At 42.9% G+C, this 26,537-nt stretch overlaps 2 protein-coding genes and 2 non-coding genes across 5 annotated transcripts in view; 2 read left to right on the top strand and 2 right to left on the bottom strand.

Moving 5' to 3' along the window:
* The window catches only part of rasgef1ba (RasGEF domain family, member 1Ba), a 29,975-nt gene extending 4,448 nt beyond the window's left edge, over nt 1-25,527 (top strand). The window contains exons 1-14 of one of the 2 annotated variants that reach the window (XM_077561452.1): nt 11,238-11,491; nt 14,497-14,670; nt 14,940-15,062; nt 15,133-15,270; nt 18,357-18,572; nt 19,768-19,842; nt 20,475-20,570; nt 21,376-21,478; nt 21,847-21,926; nt 22,003-22,098; nt 23,621-23,716; nt 24,313-24,436; nt 24,630-24,702; nt 24,836-25,527. In XM_077561452.1, the coding sequence (XP_077417578.1) occupies nt 14,509-14,670; nt 14,940-15,062; nt 15,133-15,270; nt 18,357-18,572; nt 19,768-19,842; nt 20,475-20,570; nt 21,376-21,478; nt 21,847-21,926; nt 22,003-22,098; nt 23,621-23,716; nt 24,313-24,436; nt 24,630-24,702; nt 24,836-24,866 (1,413 nt within the window). In that variant the 5' untranslated portion in view covers nt 11,238-11,491; nt 14,497-14,508 and the 3' untranslated portion in view covers nt 24,867-25,527. Of the gene's footprint in view, nt 1-11,237; nt 11,492-14,496; nt 14,671-14,939; nt 15,063-15,132; nt 15,271-18,356; nt 18,573-19,767; nt 19,843-20,474; nt 20,571-21,375; nt 21,479-21,846; nt 21,927-22,002; nt 22,099-23,620; nt 23,717-24,312; nt 24,437-24,629; nt 24,703-24,835 lie in introns of those variants that run through there. The other variant, XM_077561451.1, reaches the window with a different exon arrangement.
* On the top strand, nt 3,019-10,297 carry LOC144048946 (uncharacterized). The gene is made up of 3 exons (XM_077561453.1): nt 3,019-5,421; nt 6,591-7,130; nt 9,776-10,297. The coding sequence occupies exons 1-3, from the start codon at nt 5,271-5,273 to the stop codon at nt 10,222-10,224; spliced, it is 1,140 nt and encodes a 379-aa protein (XP_077417579.1). The 5' UTR covers nt 3,019-5,270; the 3' UTR covers nt 10,225-10,297.
* trnaw-cca (transfer RNA tryptophan (anticodon CCA)) lies at nt 3,387-3,458 on the bottom strand. The gene has a single exon. It is a non-coding gene; the product is annotated as a tRNA-Trp (tRNA).
* trnac-gca (transfer RNA cysteine (anticodon GCA)) lies at nt 3,615-3,686 on the bottom strand. Its single transcript has one exon. It is a non-coding gene; the product is annotated as a tRNA-Cys (tRNA).
* Nucleotides 25,528-26,537: the final 1,010 nt, after the last annotated feature.

Genomic DNA, 26,537 nt, shown 5'->3' with positions numbered 1-26,537 from the left:
CACAACAGTAAAGCAGCGAAAACATCGCATTTCAAATCAAAACACTCACAGGGGAGAAAGCCAGAAAAAAAGTGGCCCGTTTGTCTGGTTTCAGGAACACAAAAAGCCCATCAAAAAAAAAAAAAAAACACGTCGTGTAAGAAAAGCACTTCACTATTTCATGAAACATTATGACTTTTTTCTTGAAAAAAAAAAAATTGACCACTACTTTTTCCTCCATTTTTATGTAAATAGATTTTTTTCTCAAAAAGAGGTCAGAACAATATTCCTTTAAGAAACTTAATTTAAAAAATATATATAAATTGTATAAATTAGAAATCCCAACAATAGACTAACTTTTTAAAGAAAGGTTTACATTCCCCCCCCCCCCAAGTACTACTTGGTTTCTAAAAAATAAACTAAAATTAAAAAAACTTTTAATCTTTAATTATTTTTCTATAAAAACAAGTCTAAAAAAATGCAGCGCCATTTCCAGTAGGATTATTAATTTTTCTCAAAATAACAAAACATTTTCAAGATTACTTTTCCCCCAAATACAAAATAAGCAAAAAAAAAATCAAAAAAATTACAACAAAATCAAATATATCATTCTTGAAAACGTTTTTTTCTAATCTTTTTCATTTTTGAAAAAAAAAAACTTTCTTAAAAAAAAACGCACACAACTCATGTGAATGTAACATAAACGTTTAAGTTTTAACTGCACACGCCCGTGTGTGTGTGTTTGTGTTATGCGGCTCGTTTCCAGGGTGGTCTTGGCAGATCTTGGACCTCACATTGGAACCTCCAAACCACTCGCTGACTCTTTTTTTTTTCTCTCCACATTATTCACATCATATACAAACACAGGAGTCAGTCAAAATGGCTGCCAGCCAATGAGTTAAAAGAACTACCAGCGGCCGCAGGTCATGAAACGCGACACTGGACAAACTCAACGACTTTGAATTGAACGGAAATAGCCGAGACTCGAGTGAGCATGCCGCCACGTGTGGTCATGCCTTGGTGACGCAGCATGTGGCTCATTGCCCAAGGTTATTCTTGTGTGCTGAGTAACAATTGAATGTTTGCGATGTCCTATTCCAAATCGACCCTGAAGTGGCCACTTGTAAACAAAACGGTAGACCTCAAACAACCCCCCCCCCCCTCCTTCCCATCCCCCCCAACTACCTCGCATGGGGTGGAATGTGTGCCTCCGAGGTCACCGTGACGACCCCCCAGTCCCTCTTTTGGCAAGTGAGGAATGTCTGCTGCCCCTCAGGCCTGTTTTTTTTTTTCTCTTTCTGCTGGTAAACCGATCCTGACCACACATGGAGGAGATCTCCTGTGGACCCCCTTTCTACTACCTTGTCTGGTCCTGAACTATTCCTCCTTACTGGCCTAAGGTCTGGGTTGTGACACTTTTCCTGGGCCAGACCTTCATCCTGCCAATGTCCTCATCCTGATCTCATGCTGGTCTGCAACTTGCTGGTCCTGATCTCTGTCATGGTCAAAGCACAGATCCTAATCTCAGCTTTGGTCCCAATTGAGGCCTGGTGCCGTTATATGCCCTGGTCCTGCTCTAAGACCTATCCCTAGTCTATACCTAAACCCTACTTTAGGCCCTGGTCCGAGTGCATCTTGCTGGTTTTGGTATCGGGATCTTGTTTTCTCTGTGCCCTCATTCTGATCTATGCCTTGTTACTGGCCTAGGTCCTGGTCGAGGCCCTGATACTGGTCTTATGTTGGTCTCAGCCTTGGTCCTCATCCTGTCCATATCCTGGTGCCGTGCTGGTCCAGGCCCAGGTCTTATGTAATCTTTGGGGTTGTTTGTGCCTCCTAATCCTGATCTATGTCCTGGTCCTGAGCTCCGTCCTGCGCTAGCTGCTGATCCAGACTTTGGTCCTAGTTGGTTCCTAGACCCTTGTCCAAACTATGACTTGATCCTGCCATTGGCTCTGGTCCCGTTCGAGGTCTGGTACTGTTCTACTTTAGTCACTTGTTCTAGTCAAGGTCCTGGTTCTGTCTAGGATCTGGTCCTGCTGTTAGTAGAGGTTACTGGATTCAGTGTTCTAGGTCACTTCGCACACTTTACCACTGAGAACTTTGACTCGTTTGTGGCGTCCTGCTATTAGCAGGAATTCTGACCTCTGGCTACTGATGGAATGTGCCGACCTACATTCCTTATTCACGTCAAGGCTATTATGTAAGAAACAATCTTTGCCTCCGAAGCAAAGACCAAACATGGTCAGTTTCGGTGCCTGGTGTGTAAATTTAGAACGTTTGATTTCCACTTTTAGCCTCTTAAAGTGCTTCCTGTTTTCAGCACATGAGGAAGTGAGACGTTAAGGTGGAAATTCCTATACGTAGTCTTCCAGACGAGGTGTGTTCGTGTGTGTGTTCGTGTGTGTTCGTGTGTGTTCGTGTGTGCGTGTGCTTGTGTGAGAGACGAGGGGTGTGCAGTCTAGTATTTAAAGCTTTGTTCCCGCTGCCTAATGAAGATGTGAATTTCCCGCCTTTTTCCTTTGTAGTCCTGAGTGAATATCTGTGACATTAATTGTCCCTTCAAATAATATAATATAATATAATATAATATAATTTTGTAAAAAATTGGAGTGAGAATCTTTGACCGTCTCACAATTCAATTCGATTTCGATTTTTGGGTCTGCGATTTGATTCAGAATCAATTTTCAATTCAAAGAACGATTTTTGAGTCAAAATTATTTGATTTAGCAGACAGCAGTCAGTCCTGGTATCTGTTTCACCCTGTTCCATTTCACCAGAGGTGGCAAATCAAATCCAGGTCCAGAAAGTCAAAACCCTGCCACAGTTTGGCTTTAGCCCCTGATGCTAGCTAGCTAGCTAGCTCCCTAGCAGGTAAACGAGCACCATGGGAGCTAGCTAGGGCGCTCGCTAGCGCCTGAAAGTAAAAACCCTGCCACAGTTTGGCTTTAGCCCCCAATGCTAGCTAGCAGGTAAACGAAAACCATGGGAGCTAGCAAGCTAGCACCGGAAGCTAAAGCCAAACTGTGGCAGGGCTTTTACTTTCTGGACTTGGATTTGCCACCTCTGGCGGTGTGAAGTTTAACACCTGACAGTTTCCGAACCCGACCAATGCACTTGACACCTGTTCAGAGCTTGCTTTTCATGGGCTCTGTGGCGCAACTGTGTGGCGTCACTTTTATTTATTGCAGATTAATAGTCGCTAGTGTGAAAAGTCACAAGTTTTGAACGTAGCAAACACACTTTGAGTGTTAAAAATTCCGCAGTTGTCAAGTTTTTAGCAGCTGTTGCGGACAGTTGCTTTTCTCAACTCTGAACTCTCGCATTTGTACAAAGAAAAAGCACAGCAGGAAATCTGGATTGGAACCAGAGACGTCCGGATCTTTGCCACAATGATGAGAAAAAAAAAATGACCCTGACGTGATTTGAACACGCAACCTTCTGATCTGGAGTCAGACGCGCTACCGTTGCGCCACAGAGTCAGTGAAGTTGTCGTGTTGGGATCTGGAAGAGTTGCAAAGCCGCTGCAGGTCAGGCCCACAAAAAGTGATAGACATGAACAGTCGACAGTCTCGAGTTTTCTTTCTTAACTAACTGTGAATTCATGTTTTCATTACAACTATGGAAAAAAGAGACATAGGGGGCATCCGGATTTGAACCGGGGACCTCTTGATCTGCAGTCAAATGCTCTACCACTGAGCTATACCCCCACGCTCTCATTTGTGCATAATGGCAGATTAAGTTGATAGGACAGGAAGTGGAAAAGCATTCTTGATGACCGGCCACAATGTAGTGAGGAAGTACACGTTGACATCAGCAACACCACAATGAAAAGAGAAATTGAACACGCAACCTTCTGATCTGGAGTCAGACGCGCTAACGTTGCGCCACAGAATCAATAAAAAGTCTTTTGTGGTCAAGTATCAAGTGCAATTGGGTACATATTGGATGACTGGAATTGACTTATTGAATAATAATAATAATAATAAAATAAAAAGTTATTGATCAAAATGCTCACTTTTTGTATTTTCCATTTTTATGTACTTTAATGTATACCATATTATCCTTTTTTTAATTTTACTTTTGATTTTGTAGTTCCCCCTATTTTAATTATTTTTTATGTTTTTTCTCTTTTACTGATAGAAAAATTTAAAATATTGTTTTACTTCATTTTTCATTGTTTGATTTTTTTTATTCGTAAACATCTACACTCTAAAACTATTTAGCTTTACATCATTTATTTAAGTGATTACATCAAACATGAAATGTAATTTTTTTGGCAGAATGTATGTTTTGGTTTTCATCTTAAAGTAAATCCGGGCCTGGCAAGGAGACGTCACTTCCCCTGTAGATTACAATTGCCTTGTGGTGTTGCCTTATAATTTAACTTCACTCGTTCATGCGGTTTGGTTAAGCACATGAAAGTGTTTCATATGAATTTTTTTTTTTAATGTAGATTCTCATGCTGATGATTGACATGTCAAAGGTCAGCAGAACAAAAGCTGAATGGTAAACATGCAAATGTTCCAGCAGGAGATCAGACATGCCTGCACCCCCCACACACACACTAATTGGGTGTGGAAAGAAGGGCTTGCTTTGGGGGGTTGTGATGCTGCAAGTAGGGGGTCGCAGCAGACGGGGACACGTCTCAGAAATCTGAGACAACCTGGAGGAGACGTTTCCTCCGCGCGTTTCCTCCCTTGATATTCAAAATACACATTCTGAAGTGCAGGCATGCATTTCACACAAAGCAATGTCAATACACGTGGCTGGCATCGTTGTGGCTCTACACTGGAAGTCATTTCCTTCCTGAGAGATGTCTGTAAAATTTTGACAATAATGTATGAGAAAGAAAAAGCTGAATTTTCTCATCTGTCATTTTCTCATCTTATTGCATTCTGCCTACAGAATGACAACTAATTGCAACTGCATTTTTTTTAGTTACATGCATTTTAAAATATATTTTATTGAAATAATGCATTGGTTTTATACAAATATATTTATATTATATTATATATTAAATATATTTTACATGTGTACCTTTAACATATTACAACGCAATTTAATATACACTAAATAAACTATATTATAATTTATGCTGAACAGTTGAACAAAGTAAAGCGTGAAATATATTAAACACGAAACAATACAAAATATGGCATGACGATTTGAAAAATGCCGAAAGAACTTTAAAAAAAATAAAATAAAAAATAAAAAATACAGGTTTCCTGTTTGTAAACTTTTAAGCAGAGATGAATACTGATTTATGAGAAACATTTTTGTATGGGTGTGCGATGTTTTCTGGTCCCGTCGCCCGTTTGATGACGTCAGATGATCGCCGCCCTCACCCGGAAGTGGCTGCGCTGTTTACATTCCTCGCAGCTCGCAGTCCAAAAATGAATCTGCCGACCATCAATTCCACAACTTCTGTGTCCACCACGAGACGTAAGAATGCTTTTTATTATTATTGTTATGATTGTAAACCTTACACTTTGTTTGTACTGCCGACTTATATGACGCCAGCTAACCATGCTAACAACAGCCAGCACCGCCACTTCCTGATTAGTTTTCTTGACATTTTGTGATAAATATTGAATCATTACACCGCGAACGCTTTATTTAACGCGTTCGAGTGCTAACTTAACTCCGTGTTTGATGAAGTTTGAAGTGGGTGTTTTCCTTTGAAAAATGTTTGCGAATACTGTGCTAAATTACTTGGCTCGGAGTTGTCAGCAGCTTGCAGAACAATTCGTCACATTTGGAATAATGTCCACATTATGATATGGCATGAGTGCGAATATTTACATTCCGGTATTGCAGCTGTTTGGTCAGGTCTTGTTTATTATATTGAACTAAGGGTGTGTAGTCATGACTTATTGTTCACGTGAGAGTGGAGATGCGTTTCACAGCATCACTCGAAAAAACGTTTCCTTAACGTTGTCTAAGTTTTGACCATAGAATGAACAAATGACAGCACACCTACTTAGTAAAAGGTAAAACGACGGCAACAATTTATGAAACAGTGCACAACTGACTGTTAGGTAGAATGCGATCAGAAAACGACCTAATGATCTGTGGGTTAGAATGTACTTTTTTTTCATTAGATACATTTTTTAACAATCCTATATATTTTGACAAACACAATTGTTGAAAATTTGAAGCCTTTCCAATGCTAGTCAATAAGATGTTTTGAAACTTTTGAACGGTACAGCATGCAAATTCTCAGCTGAGTACTTCTATTATATTAAATTAGTTGACTTGATTAGTGAACAGGTTTTTTTTTTAGTTGAGAAAAGGCAGCAGTCAAAAGTCAAGAGACGTTTCTCATAGAATAACATGGGAAAAAGTTTTTAAACTGACTTCTCACAAATGTTTAGTCAAATATTTAGAGACACCATTTTCTATTCGTTCCATTGTTTCTGTAACAAACATTTAGAAACATTTTTCCATTGACTAACATGGAAAAGAGTCCCTAAACTTTGGACCATTGTGTATTGTAAATGTCATTCCGTAGTCTGGACATATCGACTTTGAATTCAAAGAAACGTATTTGCATCCAATTTGAAAATGTATGTTTTATTCCCTTTTCATTGTTCCACCCCCTTCTTGCCAAGGCAAGCGGGAGGCCGAGCGCTCGGTCAACTGGACGGCAGAGGAGACGCAGGTGCTGCTTTGCGCCTGGAGCGACCAGCGCGTCCAGAAGAGTTTGTCGGAAAACCTGCGCAACCGCCACGTCTTCAAGCACCTGTCGGCCCGCATGAGCGACGCGGGCTTCTCCCGGAGTCCGCACCAGTGCCGCCTTCGCGTCAAAACCCTCAAGGCCAACTACGCGCGGGCCAAACTGCAGAGGAGCTCGGACGCATCCCGGATGTGCACCTTCAAGTATTTTGAGGAAATGGACGCCGTGTTGGGGAGGCCGGCGGACGGTTCGCCGGTCGCTCCTCGCTTCCGGGCCCCCATGGCGCAATTTGGCAAACGCATTTTAATCTCAGAGGGAAGAGAGCACCCGAGCTCCTCCGAGGAAAATGGAGGCCGCCCTCCATGGCCGTTGGACTTCCACGTCAAGATGGAGAACTGCGAAGATTCAGAATTGAGCGACGGCGGATTCCCGGAACCCTCACCAGAGAGACGCCAGGATCATTCTTTGACTGCCGGTACGTCTTCCTATGCTTTTGTGAAAAACAAACAAACAAAGAAATTATGTTAAAAAAGGAGATGCAATGATGATGTCAAATCAAATGAACAATACTGAGCTCTAAGGGGGAAAAAAAAAGAAAAAAATTATGTTAAATGTTAAGTTAATAATTAATCAACTAAGTAATCATCAAATTAACTCAATCAAACCCCAAAACGTATAAATACTTTTTTTTTTAATACTTTGTCCTTCACTCTCAAAAAGGTATTTGTTATTGTTTTGTTTAAAAAAACATTTTTTTTAATGCTAGAGCATACAGAAGGCTTTGATGCAGGCTCTGACCTGAAGAGGTCGCTTAAAGCAATGGTAGTTATGACAAAAAAACGGCCAGCGGGTGGCAGCAGAGTATAAGAGATCAACCAGGGCCATGTTGCAAACAAGCTCTTTTTGACAGTGTTTTCAACAGGTTTGTGAATAATGATGACACTTAGCAATATTCTAATGCTAAATAATTGCTGCAAAACGGAAACAGATACAAATATACTTTTTTCTTGATGAAAGAAGAAACTCATCTTTCTTTTGGTTCCATGTTTTTAAAGAAATAGAACACAATATTCTGTGGGCCTTGTAAAATCAGTCAAAATCCAGTAAAACAGCCGGGAGCGAAGGGGGTTTGCTTCAGAAAATGGCTGGGAATGAGTTAATCTATAATTATTGTCCAGAATCGAGTAATTGCTTAAAGACCTTGTGGACTAAAAAAAATTGTCCACATCCTCGGAATTTCAGCTTCTCAACCGTAAATATGCTCTGATTTTTTGAGTCGTCCATGAAAGCACACAGATTATTGTTGTGTTGTATCAAAATAAAACATTAGCCAACATCTGCTTTTACTTTGGAAAATGATGATGGAAAATGTGTGCCTGTTTTCTGACATGTTATGGGCCAAACAAGTAACTGAATCATAATTATTTTTGTTAATTCGTTCTCTCCACTACCAGTTTTTCAATAAAGGGATGGAATCAAATTCGATTAGATTTATTTCCAAAATAATTGACAGATTTAGTGATTATTAAAACAATTGTTTGATGCAGCTCTATTTATGACCCTTTAAACAGCGGACATCGAAAACATTTCAACCGTACTTACTGGCATTCTTTGTCCTCTGTGAAGAGCAACATTTAAATTGAGATTCTGCAACATCTGGACCAGTAAAAATGGTGAGGCGAAGGTTTTGCGGTATGTTTGCGGTATGTGACCTTCTCAATGGCAACGTGACACATTTGATCCCAGAAGAGACTCTGGGCAGCAAAGTGGATCGTGCGGATCCTAAATCTCCAGCAGTGTCCGGTGCACAAAGCGCCGACGGACCGGGTTAAGGAAAACGACGGTCTACTTACTGTTACTTGGAACATTTGCTGGACATGACCTGTTTAACGAATAGCCAACGTACAAGGCTCTGTTGTCGATGACAACATTCATAACAAATGATGTCATCAGTTTTGTTAGCGATGACGTTTCTGTTTAGGAAAGAATTAAAGCACTCATCATACTTATAAATAGCGTAGCCATTACAAATCCGTAGGAGTAGCATGAGGACGACGGACATGATCAGAGCTAAGGCGAAAAAGCTTGGAGCCGGCACTGGTACGTGATGACCATTTAGTCGTAATGTCGACGTTAACTGTGTTGGTGATTGGTCGCGTGACACGAGAACCTGATTAAGCTTTTATCAATCGACGTTGCCACTCTCACTGCGGGCTGAAAAAAACAAGATCACGCATACCAGCCACCAAAATTGTGTAGCGGGTTTTCAAGAGGAACCTTGTGTCAAACTCCGGTGTTCGAAGGCCGCATTCCTGATGTTTCCCTAATCCAACACTCCTGATTCAAATGATCAGGCTCCTGCAGAGCTTGCTGGCCAAGCTGATCATTTGAACCAGGTGTGTTGGAGGACGGAAATATCAAGAGCATGCCTGATAGGGGCCCTCGAGGACTAGAGTTTGACACCTGTTCCTTAGAGAAATCCATTCAAGGGGGCTCAGACTACAGCCACTGCTCCTCCGCATCGAGAGGAGCTAGATGAGGTGGCTCGGGCATCTGGTTAAATGCCTCCTGGGTACCTCCCTGGTGAGGTCCTCTGGGAAAATCCATCCCATCATCATTTTATTTTCCACGAACGCCCCATAGAGACAACCTAGGGGTCCCCTCTGGAAGAGTTGGATGAAGTGACTGGGGAGAGGGAACTCTTTGATTCCCTGCTGCCAAGTGAATAAGGTTAATAGGCAGAGGTGGCAAATCCAGGTCCAGAAAGTAAAAACCCTGCCACAGTTTGGCTTTAGCCCCTGGTGCTAGCTAGCTAGCTCCCTAGCAGGTAAACGAGCACCATGGGAACTAGCTAGCTAGCTAGCACAACAACTGAAACAATTAGCGATAAGGGCTAACGTCAAACTGGCAGAGTTTTTACTTTCTGGACCTGACCTGGATTTGCCACCTCTGTTAATAAGCAAGAGAGAGGACAAGCATTTGTCCTTAGTTGAGGTCGTTTACACAAATAAACAAGGTAGTTAAGATCTGCCTTATGCAACTGCTTTGCCTCACTGGGAAGCGATACGAGAATATCAACTAACGACCCGACCCGTTGGTAACCTTGGTATCCTGTCGCAGTGCCAACCCTGGAAGTTGCCAGCTCTCCTCCACCATCTTCACACGTGGCTACCACACTCGACGACGGCGCGGCGGCCTCGGCCCACCTCGGCGATGACGCCTCCGGCCGCATCGACCCCGCCCTCCAGCACCTGGCGACCTGCTACCAGCAGCTGCTTTCCGAGACGCGGGCCCTCCTGGCGCAGCTGGAGAAGCAACGGCAGGAGCAGGCCACCTGGCACCAGGAGCTCCTGGGCCAGTGGCTCCAGCGGCAGCGCGAGTCGGCCGAGAGGGAAGAGAGGCGCGAGAAGGCCCACATGGAGCACCAGATCCAGGTGCTGGAGCTGCTCACCTGCCTGGTCCGGGAGCAGTCGTCGTGCAAATGCGGAGGCGGGGCCATGACCACCAGCGCGCGGGCCGCGGAGGTGTCCACTGAACTGCATCACATTTTCACCAAAGGCGAAAATTAACATCTGAATTGCAATTGTGAAGCCAAAAATGTCAACGTCAACACTTTTATGGACATTAAACAAAAACAAGTTCCACTGTCTGTTCCTGTGGTTTTGTTGCCATCGTCATGACTCGATCTGGATCGGATCTGGATCGCACTTGTGTCATGTAAACACGTACTGGTCGGTTTTGGCCAGGTGTCAGCAGATCCGGTTGACAAGACACATTAAGTCTGCCATTTTGGTTTGCGGCAGCCATGTTGGGGTCCTTTTCAGGGGTCCTACAATGACAAAGCTCATTGGGAGTATTTGAAAATTCAGCCCACCATACATAGCCAGTTTCATGAAGCAACTTCAAGTTTGTTAGGCGTGTCTGTCATCAGTAGACTCACAAAAGTCGAGAATCCATGTCCAAAAACAATTGAATTGGTTTATTTTCATCTGTTTCCAGCAATCCTTACTGACGAGAGGACTTACATTTGTTACGTGTGGCTCACATGACATTCGGTGGTGAAGCCTGTGTGGTCATTCCAGACGGATTCATGGCAAAACTTCCATCTTAATCCCACTTTATGTAACACGTACACTAAATGCATGAATGCTCCTCTTAAATATGAATGAGATGTGTCAAAATTAGGATTAGGATGGAAACTAGAAAAAGTTAACCATAATCAACATCAACTAAAAGTATCTCACTGTCTCTTTAAGAAAAATGCACTTTCACGCACACACATTTGCAAATCATCACATTTGTTTTCCAAAGCAATAACAAAACAAACATGGCTTTTTCATTTTATTTATTGGAATTATTACCATTTTGTAGATTGAGTCTTTCAGAAATCAAATTCATTTTCTGTGAAACAGAAACTCGTACGTATAGAAAAAGGGTGTTGCGAGAGTGGTGGAAAAACCAACTGGGGGGGAAACGAGACAATAGAGAGAAAGAGAAACCAACTGGAGACAAGAGGGGGCGTGGCTGGGCCGCGCGCCTCTCTTCTGATTGGCTGCCGGCCTCGCACTTAAAAGTCGACATCTTCGCGCTGAGCTCCGAAGCTCAGACGGAGCCTGAGAACCGAACAGGGAACGTCGCTCACTCACGCCGGAGATCACGCGCCTTCAGCGGCTTCCACTTCGCGGTCACCCCGCTGTCTTGTCTGGATCTTTCTGGTTGCATTTTCGACCTCTCAAGTTCTTTGACGCTGACGTGAGGCGGACAAAAAGTATTGGGACGCTTGGAGGGATTTTTTTTTTTTGTGTGGGAAAGAACGCACGCGCACCTGGAGCGGAGGTAAAATTAATACAAATGTGTGTGCGTGTTCGTGCGTGTAAAATGATTTGGAGGCAAGAAAAACGGCAATAAATTGAATGTAACAGAGTGGAGGAAAATAGAAATAATAGACTAATAATAAAAAAAGAAAATTGTGGAGGAAAATAATTAAGAGAAAATTGTGACAATTTATAGTCTATACTCATGCTGTTTATTTCCCTTTAGTTTATTTAAAAAAAAAATCCCTGGTTGGTACATGCTTTATTTTATTTTTTTATCTAATTAATTTCTATTTAAAAATTAACTAAAGGTAAATAAACAGCAAGAGTGGAGGGGAAAATGTAACAAATAAAGAATGATAATAATAATTATTATTTTAATAAGCTAAATCAGAGTGTGAAATAAAAAAAAGTGTTTTTGTTTTGTTTTTAAGCAAAAGCCAATTTAGTAGCATGTACAAGATTGTAGGGGGAAAAAACAAGTCCATAATCAAATCATGGATTTTAAGCACCAGGTGGAATTAAATAAATAAAGGGTTTTTATGTGCATTTATGTATGTTCATTTATGTTTATTTTTCATTTTTTTCCCCATACAATAATAGTAGATATTATAAAGTGCTTTTTTGTTGACTCAGGGCCACCGTAGTGATCGCAACTCACTCTCCCTACGCGCAATTCACTTGAACTGATCGACCAACTTCACACTTGTACTGTAATTTGAATCAATGGCCGTGTATTTTCAATGCTCGTGATTGTTTGGCGCCACACACACATTTACACACACATTTACACACCTTATGGCTAAGAGGATTCCCGCCGCCTCTCTTGCAACTTAATCGAGTTAATCCCTAACGTCCTCTTGACTTGGCCACATTTCATTTTTGTGGTTGCAAAATGCTCAAGATGTGATCGTCCACCTCCGCATTTCTGGTTTCGGTTGTCAAAAGTTAGCATTTCTATATTGCACGGCATTAAAAAAGTGCCATAGGCTGTACCTAATGTTGTGACCTGCTGAGCGCCACGTTGTCATTCACCAATCACCATGTTCCAAAACAAGGATCGGAATCGAACTTTGAACGTAATCCAAATGTGCAATGAGCCCAATGCATCATATTTGTCTTTGTATGCAACGCGATGGCTCAACACACAATGTAAACAAAGTCCCCGCTAGCTTGTTTGTTTGTTGACTCTCATTCTGACACTCAATCAACGGCAGTGTGCCAAAATCACACTTCAGTCAATCTGGCTCTCCCTACAGAAAGCCGCTCACCCCACCAAGCCCACGACCTCTTCCCGAACCACTACAATAGACACCGGGCACTTGCATGCTAATTAGCTCTCGTCTATTTATTTGATTTTACTGCCAGTTGTAATTTTTCTTTTTTTTTTCTCCTTTTACTGCATAAGGTTTGAACGAGCATCAATTTGTCATTAGCACAAAATATCAGTCTTTTATTACTGAATTAATTGACTCGGCGCTATTGATCTCCACTCTCTGATCCATTGGATCAAAGTACGACACCTGATCCAATCCAAAAAGCCCTTTTATCGTCCCATGACATCATCTCACCTCAGGCCTTTTGCGATTGTTCCCGTTTGTTGTCCGGTGATGTCACACACCACATTCCCGTTTGGGTTGCTTCACTCGGCCTGATTAAACGAGCGGCGAGCACCTGACACCTCATCCCAGAAAGCATTTGGGTCCGAGAAAATTCCGTCCCCGGGGCCAGTTTCACTTGGCAGCATGAGATTCGTTTGGCATCGCAAAAGTCTCAGGAGACTCGACGCAAAAGACGCAAGAAGTCTGATCATTTGCTTTGAAGCGGCCATTTTACACTCACTTTTAGAATTTCAAGGGCTCCTTTGATTTGAATGTTGAAAATTCAACCCTTGAATCTACTGTTGTTTCCGTTAGAAACAGGACATTTGGTAGAATATCTATCATGAGTAGATGCACAAAAAAAAAAGTCTCAAGAAGCCGTGCTCTAAAAAACACAGGAAGTCTTAATATTTTAGTTTGAAGTTACATTTGCTTCAAAAACAACTGAACCTTCAACACAAACAACGTCATGAAACAAAGCAACACACACACGCGACTCACATCTTTAGTTTCACACACGCGCCCTCACAAGGAGTCCACGTGCGTCGCCGCTATTCATCACAAGTGCGGGACATTTCCATGAGAAAAGAGAGCGAGGCGGCGGGAACATCTGCCACGCCATGTGGCAGCCACCATCACACAAAAAGATGAAAACACTTCATGCAAAAAAAAAAGAAAAGAAAAGGTCCATCTTTGTTTACATCCTAGCTTTTAGCATGTTAGCATAGCCAGATCACAGACAGGGTTAACTTTAACAAAAACAAAAAACGCTAGATGCTCATTGTTTATTTTTTTTTAGCTAGCTAGCAATAATTGCGTCTTCCTAATGTTGCTTATAAAGGCCAGTTTTGTTTTCTTCTTTGCTTTGCTAGCGATCAGCATTACATACACATAAAAAACAGAAGAGGAACCGATTTCACAAACTTTTAGATGTATTTTTTGTGGCGCAACTTTAGAGAAAAACATTATTAGCATTTTCTTTTGGTGTGTTTTAGGTTCCATAGCAACAAGTAACAAACGGTGCTAATTAGCCGCACTGTTGTCGGTCCTGATTTTCCATCTTGACTGTTTTTTCATCTTTCGTCTTCAGCCTCCTCATCTGTTTTGTCTTCTTTCGGGGCGTCGGCTGCCTTTGGCTCGTTTAGCTCCCTGCGGTTCTCGGCGAGGTCGTGGCGGGTTCAGTTTAGCAGCGCGTCTCCGAGGCGTAAACGTGCTCATCTGTAATCCGGTGCGGCATTCCTTGCTCTTGCAGACCGCGGTTTTCCTCTCCAGCGCTCGCGTCCAAACAAAGCAAAGGCGAAAGGCCGTTAGCTTGAAAACGCTGCGCCGTGCGTCCCAAACCAAAACGTCGACGCTGGCTTTTCATTTTTGGACCGTCCTTGCGTCAGCGTCTGCGGTTCTGACCCGGCTTGTCTCGCTTTTGCAGGACAACAACAACATGCCTCAGACACCGCACAGCGCCGGAGGCTACAACAAAAACTTGTACCAGGCCAAGGAGGAGGTCTACTCTGGACTCTACTACCATGACAACAACTTGGCGTCCGGATCCTTGGAGGCCCTCATTCGACACCTGCTGCCCACCCTCGACTATTATCCAGATGTGAGTATGGAAGATTGTTTGAAAATCCAGCCGCGGAAGCCTGTTTGATTTAAATAAAATACATTTAGAAAAGACAAGGGAGGTCTGCCATCTTGATCTGAAATTAATGAATGGAGTCCTTTTCAGGATTTGTTGATGTCGCCCCCACATAGCATCATGATGTTTGCTAGGCTTGCCTATCATGAGTAGATCGACAAAAAAGTCTGAAGAAGACACGAGAAGGCGGCCATTTGCCCTGTTTGTGACCCCATTTGTGTTTCCCTCCACAGAGGACGTATACCTTCACATTCCTGCTGAGCTCTCGCCTCTTCATCCGCCCGCACGAGCTCATGTCCAAAGTGTGCCACATGTGCGTGGAACAGCAACGACTTTGCGACCCGCAAGCCGACAAGGTGGGCAACCGCGCGGACATTCCCGTTGAAGCAAATCCGACACTCACGCAACTTTTTGCCGCCATTCCAGATACGACTAAGGAAGATGGCGCCAAAGATCCTGCAGCTGCTAACGGAGTGGACAGAAACCTTCCCGTACGACTTCCGGGACGAGCGGATGATGCGCAGCTTAAAGGAGCTCACGCATCGGCTCTCTACCGGAGATGAGGTGGGGACATGAAAAGATAAAAACGGATGCTAATGCTAAGCTAGCCTGCTCACCTAATGTCTTATAGCCCTCTAAGAAACCGTATTCTTTCCTAGCTTCAGAGTAGTAGCAGCGGTGAGCCACCTGTGGGTCAGCTGTTAGCATCGTGCTACTAGTTAGCATAAGACCCGCTGGTGTGTTTCTATCTTGGGAACCGCTTGTTTGTTTATTGCGTGTGTTTCGGGGGTGTTGGATGCTAACAATAAAGCAGCAGGAGGAGCTTGTAAAGAGCAGATGGGGAAGGCAAACATCCATCTGTCCAAACGGGAGGCCCCTCCCCCCCCCCACGCCCCACACCCATTAGCACTGCCAAACTCGCCCCCTCCCTCCATTGTTTGCCGTGCAGGTTTCACATGACTCGCCATTCGTATGGATCCCCGTTTAATCTCGAAATCAATACGTGACACATTAACAGTGATGTCATGAGATTGACTCGCATTCCCTAAAACGCCAAGTTTGTCTTTCTACATTTCACGTTTTTATCATATACATTTGAGTTATACATTTACATTGTATTTGATTGATATATTTTTTGTTTTTAAAAATATTTTTACTTTTGTCGTAAACTTTTAATTTTTCCAAGCTTTTAAATTGTGATTTATTCTCATATTATTTTAAGTCCCCATCCCCCCAACTCACATCTTTTAATTATTATTTTGTCTATATAATTTTAATGTAACTATTTTTACTTAGTAGAAAATCCTATTTTTTTTTTTTACCTTTTTGGCACATTTAAACATAATCCATCTTTAAAATAAAAAAAAGAGTTATACTACATTTTATTTGATATAATTTTAATTTATGTATTTCTAAAAAAAAAAAACTATGAATTGTTTGTATGTTTCATATAATATTTAACAATTTAGCAGAATTGCATTCACTTTAATTTAAAACTGAAACATGTATTTATTTTTTTTAAATACTTTTAAGTATTATTTTCACATATTGTCTTAATTCCTCCCCTTTATATTTCATATATATATATATATATATATATGGATAAATAATACAAATTCCGCCAGCACATTGACTGCAATGATACTTGAGGTCCGTCCAATCAGGCGTTCGTGGAAAAGTGATGCAGCTTAAAAAAAAAAAAAAAGTCTTGTAGTCACAAGACAAGTAATCTGAATAAAATAAAGGCGCCTTTTAGAAGACGCGCTCCACGGACGCGAGACGTCCCTAGAGTTCAAAGTTAGCCTGGAGCAAATCCAGCACATCACATTTGTGCTTGTTGTGAACTTTTTGGAACATTTTGTGCATCTTGCGGAGGCGAAGGAAGGATTGCGCAATCCAACATCTGCTGCCGCTGGCATTGCGGCCTCGTAATCGTCTGTCATTAGCGACGCAGAAAGGCAGAAGGCAAAGGAGAAGATTGGCGCTCCGTTGGTGGCGTTGCTCCACACACTTCCTACTTCTTTCTTTCAAGTCAAAGAAACCCACGTGTACACTTTTTGACTTTGACTAATCTTGTTTTCTGGGACCGTTGGTAGCCATTGATAGGATTTTAAATTTCAAATCTGACTCTAATCTTGTAATATTCTGACTGTCTTAAATACGGCCACGCCTCCTTAAAAATACAACATTAATATTGGAAAACAAAAACATGAAAAAATATTTTAACATTACAAAATGAAAACATTCAAAAATTATTTTAACATAACTTTTTTTCTTGGAAAAATAAGATTTTAATTCTGTAATATTGTGACTTTTTTTTTTTTTTTTACTTTTATATAATGACACAACTTTTATTTTCTCTAAATAAATAAAATGTTAATCTTTTTTTTTTTTGATATAATCCTGACTAAGACATAAAAAAAAAAAATCTTTTCTGTGGAGTTCAGCTGGAAGTCATCGATTGTTTTGATTCACGGCACTGGAATGGCTTCTCACCGCGCCCGATTACTGGCTGAAAATGTCATCACATGGTCGCACCCTGGAAAAAAGCTGCGGCGGTTCCTCCCCGGTGGAGGTTGTTGTTGTTGCAAGGGTTTGTTTTTGCAGACTTTGGAAGCCTGAAACTTGGAACGTAAAGTTGTGCAGGATGTGGTGGTGAGAAATCCACAAAGTCCAACATATGTGCGCCCCCACCCTTTGGTTTTTTTTTGGACCGCCCCCGTTATGTAACCAAGTTAAGTGTGTCAGTGCGGGATTGATTATCTAATGTTGGCCTCTTCAGAGTCCAGGCCAGCGGAGCCTGTTTGGCCCCCGAGGCCAGGAAGCCAAAGGTTCCGTCTGTCCACTGGAGAGGCCGAAGCGATCTCGACGGGAAGGAGCTTGCGTAAGCGAACCCGAGGACGTCGTTAAACTGCACAAACACGGGCGGCGGCGTGTTGTGCAAGTGTTTTTTGTGGTTTTGGCCCAGTTCGGTTCACATGTCAACGCTCTCAGAGTAGTTGGGGGGGGGGGGGTTCAAGGTTCTTTAGCAAGCTTTTACCATTAGTCTAAAACAGCTCGGACGAACCAACTGGCTGCCGTCTGAAAAGGTTTCGGATCAGCGCAAACAGAAATACAACCTTGCATACATACACGACTCGCCAAAAGGTTTACATCCAGTCAACCTCGATTTTGCGCAAAAGCAAATTGTCTTGGTCGTAGTTATTTTTTATTTTTTTTTTAAGGGACTTGATGAACGAAATTTCAGCTCTTGTATCCTGCCATCTGTTTTCCCGACGCTTCCTGGGCAGTGACGGGTGATCCATGGAGGGCGCTAGCGTGCCCCCCCCCCCCCCCAAGTCAAAACCCTGCCACAGTTTGGCTTTAGCCACTGTTGCTAGCTGGCTAGCAGGTAAACGAGCACCATGGGAGCTAGCTAGCTAGCACCTGGGGCTAAAGCCAAACTTTACTTTCTCTACTGGATTTGCCACCTCTGCGACAGCCAGTTAATAATGTGTAAAGTTCTTTCGATCATCTTTGTTGTCTGCTTTCATGACGCACTTGCGGTTCTTCTTCCAATGACCGTCATCAAAAGTTTGACAGTTGCGACGAATCGGACCACGGCTCGGCACAAGCGCTTGACGGACTGCATGCGTTTTGCCCTCTGTCAGATTTACAGGAAGGCGGTGAGCCAGCTGAGCCAGGGTTTGATCCGGAGGCTGACGGTCCTCAGCCAGTACCAGGAGGCTCTGGTCAAGATCAACGCCACGGCGGCCGAGCGCCTCGCCGTCCTCAAGGCCAAACCCCAGGCCGCCATCCACAGGGACATCATGTCCATCTGCAACGATCCCTTCACCGTGGCGCAGCAGCTGACCCACATAGAACTGGTGAGAACCAAAACCGGAACACAGCAGACTATCAGTTCCCATCTAGAGCCGTGGGGGGGGGCAGTTGCCTTCAAAGTGATCATTTTGGCGCAATTTCTGTGGTCTGGACACTTGTCACGTCCTGAAGTTGTCCATTCAGTTCCTGACCCAGAAAACCACCAAAATGGCCATCCAAGGTTCTGTTGTGGCCCTTGGTTTCCCCCACATGATGTTCCTGTTTTCTGTAGTCCAGAGGCTGAAAACAAAAATCTTGTCTAGTCCATTTTGGGAAGCCTCGGATCACCAAAACCCAAAAGGTAACTGGCCACCATTTTTGTCTCCGGTCTTAGCCACGGTACCACTGCTGGTTTTCGATGACCTCAGGAACAAGTTGGTCACAAGTGGCCTAAAACTTCTGAATGCTGTGATTGGGACCTGGAACCACATCCAATCACTAAGTTGAGCTCTGAGACCACCGATGCCCCTCTAGTACCTTCTAACCCAGACTTCCCCAATCCTGGTCCTCGAGGTGTCCGTCTTCCAACAGACCTGATTCTAAAGATCACATCTAAACATCTAAAACCTGCAGGACTCCGGGAGTTCTCGAGGACCAGGATTGGGAAAGCCTGCTCCAAACCTAATCCCCTAAATGTTGCCCTGTTTTGATGGGTTCTGTCAACACCCCCCGTCCGTGCCTCTCTTTTGGACCTCCCAACACAACCGCACACCGTTCTCGTACCCTAATCGCGATGCTTTGAAACCATCGCTTTTAATGCCTATTTTGCTACAATTCGCTTTAGAAACCGAATGGGAAACAAATACAAAGACCTTTTAGATGTTTGTGTTTTATAGAAGGATTTTGGTTTCTGTGTCGAAAACGTTCTTGACCTGGAAAACCAACACAAGATGGTTGATCCGTTTCCTGGCTGTCCTGAGGCTGAAAACAACCCAAAATCGTGAACCCACTTGGAACCGCCTCCCAACCCCCTCCCGCCCTCATTTTTTTTACCTCGAGCTTTCCAGCAAGACTACGCATGCTTCTTTCTCGTACCCGAACCCTTGACATCAACAGGGAAAAAATGAGTTCCCAGATGTGACTGTGGCTTTGGTTTTAGCACCAGTTTCAAATTCCTCTTGAAACAAACTGAGATACCCATAAAAAGACTTTTGTTTTTTTTTATTTAAGAATTCAGGATGTTGTTCTTCCTTTTCTCAGGAGAGACTCAGCTACATCGGACCCGAGGAGTTTGTCCAGGCATTCGTCCAAAAAGATCCGGTGGACAACGACAAGGTAAAAAAAACAAAGTCTTTCCCTGAATAAATCAGCAGATAAGGCATCCATTATGCAATGTTGTGGCTGCGGTTTGACCCACTTGTCGGGGTCCAGACGGATTTGGCGTTTACACAACGCGGGGCGACCGCCTCGGGTTCACGTCGGGGTCAGGTGACACCAAAAGACAAAAGAAATATCCGCTGCTGAGCTCGTAAAAATAGAAAAACACAAAAGCAATTTCCTTCAAATCCCGGCGGGATCTCGGATTCGATGATGCATCGCTTAGCAACCACAGTTGCCGCTGGACGTGGACGGGGGGGACGGGGGGGGGCGCTAGTCTGGCTCAGGCTCTCAGGCTGCTAGGCAACAGGCTGATTTGGGATGCCAGGTAATGAGGGAGGAGGCAAGATTGCCATTGTGCCTCGGGCCAGCCTGCCACGTACCTCAATGGGCCCAAAAAGTGGAAGCCCCCCCCCCCCCCAAGAAGAGGTGAGTGGCGTGAGGCCAAAGGAATGTGTGGAATTAAATCAAGCGGCGACCTCACACAAAGGAATTACACTGTTCTCTATTGTTCCTCTGATTGCACTCGCTAATGCTAAGCTAAGTAGCTTAGCGGAAATTCAAAGTGTTTGTTGTCGTTTTTGATCCAGAGCCACTTCAGTGACCACAAGAAGGCCGCCAACCTGGAAGCCTACGTGGACTGGTTCAACAGGCTCAGTTACCTGGTTGCTACGGAGATTTGCATGGTGAGTAGCTTATAGTGCTAACACTCAATGCTAATGGTCAATGCTAACTCATTGAAAATCTTTTTTTCCACCTCCCAAATTCAAATTGGTGTTATGTGACCTTGTAAGTTGTGGCTAGTGTTAGCACATGTTTCGCATTACCTTTGAGATGTTTGCCTTGGAGCTAACGGTCAATTGCGTCGCTAAGTAGCCCAAAAAACTTTGATTCATTCAGACTATAACATTTTAAATTGGACTTTTTACCCGCTTAAATGTCTTGTATTGACATATCAGTCATGGTTAGCATTAGCAAATAATCAACATAAAGTCTTGGCATTAGCTTTGAAGCTAATTACAAACTTGATTGCTCAGTAGTCGAACAAAGGCTTTATTTTCAAAAAGCATTTTTTAAAATGTTGCTGTTTTCACACTTAATTGTTTAATATTGACATTGACTTCAAGCGTTATCAAACATTTAGCATTAGCTATGAAACATTAGCTTTAAAGCTAATGGCTGAATCCAGTGTTTTAAATATGATTTTGTTTGTGCTTAAATATCTGGTTAGCATTACCGAGCATTTAGCATTAGCTTTGGATTGTTAGTACAGTATCGCAGTTTAAGGTGGTTTTATATTCGGCAAGTTGAAAACCAACCTTGAAATATTTCAACGTTAACTTTATTTCTCCTGCTATGTCTCATATTGACGTATCAGGTTGTAGCGTTAGCAAACGTTTAGCTTTGAGACGGTGACTTTGATTGCGAAGGTTTGTCGCTAGCATGCTAGCTCTTCCTCTGTTCAGTGTTTTTGTGTCGTTTTCTCGACAGCCCATGAAGAAGAAACAACGCGCGCGGCTGCTGGACTTCTTCATCGACGTGGCGCGAGAATGCTTCAACATCGGCAACTTTAACTCCCTCATGGCCATCATTTGTAAGTTTTGCTTGTTTGGCATCTGGTCAGCCTGTGCTATGTGGGGTGGGGGTGCGCAAACAATCAAAGCAGATGGTCAACACTGCCCGGAGAAAGTCCGATCACATGGAAGAAGGGGTCAAGATGTTTTTCTTTTTTGGGTGTCGAGTGGAGGCGGGGCCATTCGGACCCCAGCTGTTGTCGGACCATTCGTGGCCGAGTGAGCGAGACGCAAGCAAAATGTCCCCTGGGTTCCAGGAAGTGTTGAACAAAATGTGTGCCAATCGGTTTTGCCCCAGACTCTAAATGTTTGAAATTTATTTTGTATATATTTTTTAAAACGGGATTACTGCAAGCGTTTGACGCGCGGTTGCCATTTTTCCTTCCAGCCGGCATGAACACGGGTCCCGTGTCCCGCCTAAAGAAGACGTGGAGCAAAGTCAAGACGGCAAAGTTTGATATCTTGGAGGTACGTCGTTTTTGTCGTTGGGGGGGGCGTCCCAAAACTTTTGTCGACAAAGTGCATTTGTCACGCATCCCCGCAGCACCAGATGGATCCTTCCGGAAACTTCTACAACTACAGGACGGCGCTGCGTGGTGCCACCCAGAGGTCCGTCACCGCCAACAGCAGCAGGGAGAAGGTGAGGACCGCGTTTACACGTCACTTTCAAAATAAATAATACAGAGCAAACGTTACGGGGGTCCCTTTTAAGTGTCCCCCTTTGGGATCGTAGTCAAGCTCTGTTCTCAAAAACGGAATTTTAAATAAAGTTTTCAAGGTGATTCTCGGCTGCACATGACAAGTTGGGCCGAACCATTCTGGTATGGGGGAGACGCTGGCTTTTTAGGAAACTGAATTGAAAAGTCTTCGGAATATAGGGTGGGACATTTTTGTATCTGGCCTTTTGAATCAGCTATTTTTTTTTAGTTTGACATTTTTTTAGGGTGCGCGTGAAAAGGGGTGCGCCATCTCATTAACCTGCTTTGAAATAGGGCAATTTTGCTTTTTTTTTTTGCTTTTTCAAGCTGTGCAAAGGTTCAGGGGTGTACACCATCTGTATTTTCCTCCCTGACTTAGACCCGCCCCCCCACCCCCCCACTATGAAATGAGTGTTTTTTGTTCTTTTGCTTGTAAATGGACTTATTTGATATATTTGTGAGCATGTGCGAAGTGAGGGAATATCGAGTGGGCGAGGGGGCGCGCTGTGCCGTTCTCACCGCCATCGTTCTCGTCCGGAATGTCCCGCGCGAGGACAGCAGCATGACATAAGTTTTAACAAACGGGTCACGCTGCGCTTGGTGTGGGAAAAACAAACATGGCCTCCCTCCGGATCACGTCGCCTTCTCCGGCGCCCGCGACGTGATTTCGATATCCCCCCCCCCCCAAGAATGTGAGATGGGGTTATGCAAGCAGGACAGAGGTCAAGGGTCGTCAAGTGGAAAGTTCCAGCATGTGTGGTATGTTCCTGTTCCCGAGGGAGGGGGGAGGGGGGGGGGCGTTATGGGGTTCAGTGGACAGTTGTTGTTTTCTTCTTCTCAGTTGGAAGTACAATTAAAAAAAATGTAAAGAGAAAAAAAAGAAGTTATATTTTAGAATAATGCTGTTTTGTTTTATAATTAAAGACTTTGATTATTATTTTTTTAATTATTATTATTCCTAATATTAATGTTAATCACATCCATATTTTTTCAATGTTTACCAATCAGGGGGGAAAAATTCTAATGCAAATTTTCCCCAAAATGTTGATTTAGTGTAGAAAGCAAAAAATGCTAAAAGGAAAGTTTTGTGACGTTAATGCTTACTTTTTCTCGTCTGCGCTTGCCGACTTTCGACAATCCGCACTTGCTCTGTTTGTCGCTTGTTTGTTCGGTCGTTCGGCAACGGCAGGACGGCCGCTCCGCTTATGCAACGCGCTGTCCTGTCAAGCTGCCTTTTCGTCATAACAACAACAACAACATGGCTCTCAAACACGCACGCACGCACGCGCACAACGCCGCGTGACAGACCGCGTGACTTCAAGATTTCAAGCTGGACACTTGATTCGATCTTTTAGTTTTGTTTTGAGAACATCGTGCACTCGCGGAGCGCAACGTAGCCCACATGCTTTGCCGTTGATGGTTTGTTGCTGCATGTGACGATTTTTTGTTGATTTGTGCGTCCAGATTGTCATCCCGTTCTTCAGCCTGCTCATCAAGGACATCTACTTCCTCAACGAAGGCTGCGCCAACCGGCTGCACAACGGACAAGTCAACTTCCAGGTGGCTACAAATATATATATATATTAAAAGGGGGACTTTTATTTTGGCGGGTGGTGGTGGGGGGGGGGGTACTCCAGTTTCTTGAAATGTCAACTTCCCTAAAGAGTGTCTTGTAATAGAAAAGAGAAGTAGTTGAGTCACACTTTGGGTATTTTCCGCTCGTTTTGGGGTTTTTGTGTCACTTGTCGTCATGTTGCTAATGCTAATGCTAATTGCTGCAAAATGGAAAACAGATACAAATCGACTTTTTTTTTCTCCTGATGAAAGAAGAGACTCTCTTCTTTGTTTTGGTGGGTTCCACGTGTTCATAGCAATAGAACACAATATTCTGTGGGCCTTGCAAACTCAGTCCAAATCTAGTAAAACAGCTGGGAGCGAAGGGGGTTGCTTCAGTGAAAATGGCTGCGAGTGAATGAGCTTATTATAGAAACCAGTGAAAATACGTTGTCACTTACAAGGTAGTTAAATTAGTAAAATTATGAGCAAAATGTTCTATTTTTATGAAAAACATTTTTTTACAAGACAAACGTCTCTTTGTAACCAGAGGAGTTGTGTTTATTATTCTGTGCGATTGTTCTGGATTTGTGACTTTGCAGAAATTGTGGGAGTTGGCCAAGCAAGTAAGCGAGTTCATGAGCTGGAAGTCCGTCGAGTGTCCTTTTGACAAGGACCGCAAGATTCTGCACTATCTGCTCACGGCGCCCGTCTACACCGAAGACGGTACGCGAGCGCACACACACACACACATAAAAAGTCTACACACCCCTGTTTGTGTGATATAATTCAAAGAAAAGAAAATCAGCAATTGAGTCTGGAAAAGCCTCCTAGAACAACTGACGTTGATTTGGCGTTGATCGGAGGCACTCGAAGTGGTGTCCGGCGCGTGCTGACATTTTCTTGTTGTCGTTTGTAGCGTTGTACCTGGCGTCGTACGAGAGCGAAGGTCCCGACAACAACATGGACAAGGACAGATGGAAATCGCTCAGGTAATTGCGATTACAGAGTTTTGATGTCATTTCATTTTTTAAATACAATTAAATGCCATAGTAACGTCTACTAAAAATGTGTAGCACTTATTTGTTGAATTTAGCTGGATTTTTTTTCTTTTTCTTTTTGCAGATCCACGCTGCTAAATCGAGCATCAACATGAAGAAGACACAAGACATTGTCTATAAAGCAAAAGTATCCTCCATGTCTGCGAGGAAACCACAAAAAAGCTACTTTTTGTGTTAGCATGTTTTGCTACGACGCTAACGGCGGCTTTTTCCACCTCTTTGTAAGACTTTTCTAGTCTTCTTTTCTACATTGTTCTCTCTTTGAGTTGGCTACACGCTAGCTGCTGGTTAGCTAGCACGCGCCACATCGCTAAGCTAAAACTAAGGCTAGCTGTTGTTTTTTTTTTTCTTTCTCAGTTTTTTAATGAACAAAATGCGCGGGCTGCATTGCAAAGACGCCTCGGATGCTAACTTGGCATGTTAGCATTACAACACAGTGGATAAGCTACATGCTTTAGCATCTTATGCTAATTGTAATTGTCATGTTTTCACCTGCTCGTTGAGTTGTTGAGGAAACATTCTTAATGTATGTAAAGTTGTATTTATGTGGACTCACCATGTTATTGTTGCCCTTATTTAATTATGACCTCAATGAAGAGATTATGATTTCACGGTCAAATTCCTGTGAATCTTTCATGTTTGTGATGTTTTCATCTTTATAATGTGTAATTTTTCCCTTGATTATCCTCACAAATGTATAAATGTGATTTTGTTGTCACCAAGAGCGAGTTCATTAAAATGATTTCATTCATTAAATGTCATTGATCGTTACAATAGGCCAATTTAATTATACAGCCTGTGTTTTGTCAGCAAATTGTTTCAGAAAATAGAATTTATAGCTAAGTATTATTCTTACAATAGTCACAACTTCAAGACAGTTATTTAATTGTGTATTATGTGCAGTGCATCTTCATTCCATTTTATTTTATATATTTAAAATTCCTATTTTGGTATTTATAATTAGAACATAAATATGTAACATTCTCAAAAGTAGGTTTCTTCTTGTATCATAGTTTACGCTAAATCCACATCTTATTTGATAGATTTAAAACACATTGAAATGTTTGTTAATTATGTGAATACTGCGAATGTAGAATTTCTTAAAAAAATAATTAAAACAACTTTGAAATAGAAGCGAGAGTATAGGTTTGAACTTTGAATAGATAGACGGCTATCTAGCGCCCCCTGTGAGGCCAAATGTCGTCACTGCAACAGTCTACTCGCCACCGGTTCCCAGTTGAAAGATGTCGCCGTCTGCTCCCCTAACGTTACTATGGCGACGATGACGTCTTCACACATCGGCACATATTTAGTTTGAAAAGTCTCAAACACAAGTGGGGCTCTCAGGTAGGAACCAGGGGTCAAAGGTCGACAAGCGGCTTACGCGCTTCAAGACACGACCTTTAAAAAACAGACGAATAATATTTAAAAAAAAAAAAATATATATATATATATATATTTGAAATAACATTAAACTGACATCCAGCCTGCTGACCCGCGCTAAATGTCACCTCACTTTCACATGTAGCAAACAAGCTACATGCTTGTTCTTGTTCCTGACACGTGACTTCAATAACTGTTCCTTTCCCCAACATTCGAGGTCGTTCGTTCTTCAACGTTCACAAACTCCTCACAGTTCTGACAAGCGATGTGAGCAAATCAAGTTGCTCAACATTCGCCTTGCTGGCCTGCCGCTGTTCAGGCAGGCAAGTATTGATGAGCTCCTCACATTTGGACACCTGCCAGCTTTGGTGGCCTCAGCCAGG

Source organism: Vanacampus margaritifer, chromosome 3 (genome assembly GCF_051991255.1).
Source record: "Vanacampus margaritifer isolate UIUO_Vmar chromosome 3, RoL_Vmar_1.0, whole genome shotgun sequence".
NCBI classification, from domain to species: domain Eukaryota; kingdom Metazoa; phylum Chordata; class Actinopteri; order Syngnathiformes; family Syngnathidae; genus Vanacampus; species Vanacampus margaritifer.
The sequence above is the reverse complement of the archived record's forward strand: the minus strand, read 5'-3'. Positions and strand labels throughout refer to the sequence as shown.

Coding starts and splice junctions, on each gene's coding strand:
- LOC144048946 (XM_077561453.1), top strand. CDS start 5,271: ATGTTTTCTGGTCCCGTCGCCCGTTTGATGACGTCAGATGATCGCCGC. Junction 5,422..6,590: donor TTCTGTGTCCACCACGAGAC/GTAAGAATGCTT, acceptor CTTCTTGCCAAG/GCAAGCGGGAGGCCGAGCGC. Junction 7,131..9,775: donor GGATCATTCTTTGACTGCCG/GTACGTCTTCCT, acceptor ATCCTGTCGCAG/TGCCAACCCTGGAAGTTGCC.